The sequence below is a fragment of the Helianthus annuus genome, chromosome 15 (genome assembly GCF_002127325.2).
Source record: "Helianthus annuus cultivar XRQ/B chromosome 15, HanXRQr2.0-SUNRISE, whole genome shotgun sequence".
Lineage (NCBI taxonomy): Eukaryota > Viridiplantae > Streptophyta > Magnoliopsida > Asterales > Asteraceae > Helianthus > Helianthus annuus.
The window spans coordinates 5,195,403-5,199,679 of record NC_035447.2 but is presented as its reverse complement, the minus strand read 5'-3'; the positions used below and the strand labels follow the sequence as shown (position 1 = coordinate 5,199,679).

The 4,277-nt window shown below is 37.6% G+C and overlaps 1 protein-coding gene across 1 annotated transcript; it reads right to left on the bottom strand.

Moving 5' to 3' along the window:
- Positions 1–204: 204 nt before the first annotated feature.
- Positions 205–3,521, bottom strand: LOC110910237 (caffeic acid 3-O-methyltransferase). Its single transcript, XM_022154931.2, is given in 3 exon segments — positions 205–357; positions 851–1,161; positions 3,142–3,521. Coding segments are annotated over 3 exon segments (807 nt in total). The 3' UTR covers positions 205–241.
- Between the last annotated feature and the right edge of the window lie 756 nt (positions 3,522–4,277).

The window sequence follows — 4,277 nt, the reverse complement described above, 5'->3', positions numbered from 1 at the left end:
AATTCCAAGGGGTGCGGACGGGATTTTCGACGGAATTTAGCACTAATTTTTCCCCCGGGGTGCGCCCGCCCACCTTGTGTTGGGCTTAGGTCCGCCCTTGATACATACATACACATATATACATTTAGGTCCATCCTTCACACCCTAGGTCCATCCCCTTTAGGCCCATCCTCACACCCGCACGTGTACACCTATGTGGCGAAACATCCTTTGAGGACTACCCTTCTCCACACCGAGCAGTCTAACCGTTTAGCCTACTATAAAGTTGCAGTATAAGTTTGAGTGAAATTACTTTCATGAAAATGGCATCCCCTTGCGGTACTTTTTGAAACATATCCCCTCCAACATGTTCTACACCTACATTTATATTTTACAGAATATATACTTATAAGACAAGATAGTGTTTACTTTTATACCAAATTAGAAAAACTCCCGGAAAGTCCCTCTGCTTTGTTGAAATTTCACATATAGTTTTCACTTGTCTAAAGTTACACCTATAGTCTCCACCTTTTGCACACTCGTTTCTCAGATAGCCCCTAACGTAGATAGGGTTAGTTTTTGGTGTCAAGTGGGTGTGAATTGACAAAAATACCCTTACTTAATTAACCATTAAAACAATAAAACAAAAATATTTAATTGTTATTTATCAAGTAAGGGAATTTTTGTCATTTCACACCCACTTAACACCAAAAACTAACCCCATCTACGTTAGGGACTATCCTAATAACGAGTGTGCAAAAGATGGAGACTATATGTGTAATTTTAGAAAGGTGGGGACTATAAGTGAAATTTCAACAAAGCACAGAGACTAAATGAGATTTTTTCTCTACCAGAGTAAGAAATGACATACCCGGATACAAAGGTGCAAGTCGAGTCACATGTGGCAAATCAAAATTAATCCCCTTAATGGTGGGATGTTTCGATACAATCATGTTGATAGTGCCGCCTAGACCACCTCCGACGTCGACCACACGTTTAAGACCATCAAAACCGTTGTAGCACTCAAGAATTCTCTTCATCACAATAGTAGTATGATTCAACATGGCATTGTTGAATGCATTGTCAAACCTTGCATCTAAGGCCCCAAATTCAAATGTGGTTGCTCCATTATTTCTTTCAAATGGAACGCCTCCTTCAATTACTGAATCTTTAAGTTTAATCCTTGTTCGATATTAAAAAATAGGGTTAATTACTTTTTGAGTCTCTGTGTTTTATAGGTTTTAACTAGTTGAGTCCAAAAGCAAAAAGTTTAACGACCTGAGTCCCTATAAACATTTTCCTTAACCATTTGAGTCCAAATTTCTAACACTGTTAGAATTTTTTGGTTAAGTATTTGTTAAATGACCAAATTACCCCTATAATTAAAAAATAAATAGAAAACTAATTTATTTTTAGTTTTCTCTCTCTCTCTCTCTCTCTCTTATCTTTCTCTCTAAACTGATCTGCATTTCTTCATCTTCCATTCCGTCTCTCTAAACCTAAATCACCTTCATCCCTCCACCACACCTCCACCATCAACACAACCGTCGCCACTGCACCTCCACCGTCACCACCACCACTACACAGTCAACGAAGTCCAACAAATTCTAGAAGTTGCGGAGTTGCAGGTTGTTCATGGTTGCGGGTCATTGTTCCTCAACACGACCGAGTAACACTCCAAATTACAACGAGATCGGCAACTTTTCATGGCGTCAATCCGTCATCTTGCTAGAACAATTCAGTCCTACCGTACAATCGCATTTTGCAAAACCCTAACCCCTTCGATTCCGCCTCTGCGCCGCCGCACTTACTGTATGTCCTTCAAATTGTTTGTTTTTATTTCCATATATGTCATATTTTAGTTTATTATAATGTTTCTTGTTTTCAATTTCGGATAATATCAGTTGATCATACTGTTGTTAAGTAGTCACTCTGTTAGGAATTTTGACTTATAGGTTTTTTAGGTTTATTGCTTAGTTGTTGTCAAAGTTAATAGCCTCAAATCATGTACCTATTTCACAATTTAATTCTAATTAATTTCAAAGTTTACTGTCATCGTTGAAGGCTGCGATCAGTAACGTGATATCTCCTGGATTCACACCTAGTAGGTTCTGAAATTGACTCGATCCATGATGGGTTCAGAGAGTTCTGTGTATTTTATGTCGGATCTAGACAATGATTTTGGTGGGGATGGTGGTGCAGTGGTGGGAACGATGGTGGTGATAGTGGTGGGGATGGTGGTGCGGTGGTGAGGATGATGGTGGTTATGATGGTGGTGCGGTGGGGATAGTTGTGCGGTGGTGGGCTTGTGGTAGAGGGTGGTAGTGACAGGATGTGTAGAGAGTGAGGAAGAAACAGAGAGAAAATGCAGTGTGTGAATTATGTGAAATAGTGAAATACTTTTATATTTTTTTAGGGTAATCACTGTGTTAACAAATTACCAAATTACCCTTGTAGTTAACAAGCTTGGTGGATGGAATTAGAAATTTGGACTCAAATGGTTAAAGAAAATGCTTATGGGGACTCAGGTCGTTAAACTTTTTGCTTTTGGACTCAACTAGTTAAAACCCATAAAACACAGGGACTCAAAAAGTAATTTACCCCAAAAAATATAGATATAACCATGGTTGCAAAAGTCGCTAGGCGCTCCCTAGTCGGATTCGGGAGTACTCGGGAAGTACTCGGCTTAGGCGGAGATTACTTGGGGAGTAATTGGCCTGGGAGAACAGTACTCGTGCCTTGGCAGCCTACCTTGTAGCGAGTACTCGGAGCCTAGGCGGGACTTTTACAACCATGGATATAACATTAGAAAAAAGCACATAAAAAGTGTCATATTCAACTAGTTATAATTAATTAAGCATTGTTTTCTAATAAAAAAAGGAGGGCTGCAAACAAACCAAACGTTCAGCAAACAGTTCATGAACCGTTTGATGGGAAGTTGGCTTGTGTCCATTCGTTTATTAAACAAACAAACACGAACAAGAAATTTTGTTCGTGTTCGTTCAGTTCATTTACAACCCTAAGAAAAAGTATTTACAACAATAAATTATGAATGTTCTGTCCTAGTTCTTAAAGAAAACATGAACTCATTGTATTTGGAAAATATTGGACCAAAACTTTAAAATTATTTTTACAAAATGTTACATGGTTGAATGAACTTACCAATCATCAATCAAAACCTTGTCTTGACCAAGCTCCAACAACGTACCTACGGATGCTTCGTCCTCATCCGGGATGAAGTATTTGGCAATGGGTGTGAGTCCATACACTCGAACCGGCCTTGATTCATGGACCCCTTTGGTGCAAGTGACTATTGAATAACTTGCAAGCAAACGAAGCATTCGGTCAACCATGTCTGGGGCGTCTTGGTTAGAGATCTTTAAACGAGACACAATCTCATGAGCCGTGAGTCTGGCATCCGGTCCTGCCTCGGCTATAGCCTCTAGGACCTTGAGTTTTATTACATTCATCAACACCAAGGTCAATGTTCAGGAGCTAACTAGTTGCATTGCGTAAACATAGTGCTCCTCGTTTGAACCCATTTTCACACAACTTGTGTTTTGTTTGCAGCAAATAACTTATGCGGTAATCCTTTATATAGAAATCATTACAAGTTGTACAAGAGTAAATGAGGGGCTGTTTGTTTACCTTTCAATTGGGCTCTTAATGGTTCAAACCTCTTACTGGTTCAGACTGTTTGTTTCGTGAACAAATGTCTGAATGGTTCAGACATTTGCCCCTCAATGGTTAAACATTATACTGAGTCTAAATGTTTAAGACCTCTAATTTGAATTGGTCAAACATTTGCCACTGAACTGTTAAACATTATAATGGCTTTTAATGGTTCTGGTTCAGCACTTAATGGTTCAGACCTATTATTGGTTTAGCACTTAACCATTCTAGGTAAATTATAGTTTACGTCTTTTATGTATGGGGTGACTTGCATGTCCAATAACTTTAGTAACTAAATAAAGTCTTTGAAGGTCATATGGGGTCATAATTTTCGTTATTTTCACTAACTAGTTTTAACTTTTTTCTGATAGGTTTTTTTTTTTTTTTTTTCAAAAATGACCACTTCCCCTTGCAACTAAAATACAAAATATGTAATTTTCAGTCATATTCTTTCGTATTTTTTTTCTTTTCTTCTGTATCACTATTATTTTATAAAATCTAAATTATAATAAAAGACTCCAAATAATGCCACATGTCATTTCATCCTATAACCTCATAAATTTTATTTATATTTATTTAATAAATTTCTTTTAATATTAATTAATAATCAATATATACATATCACT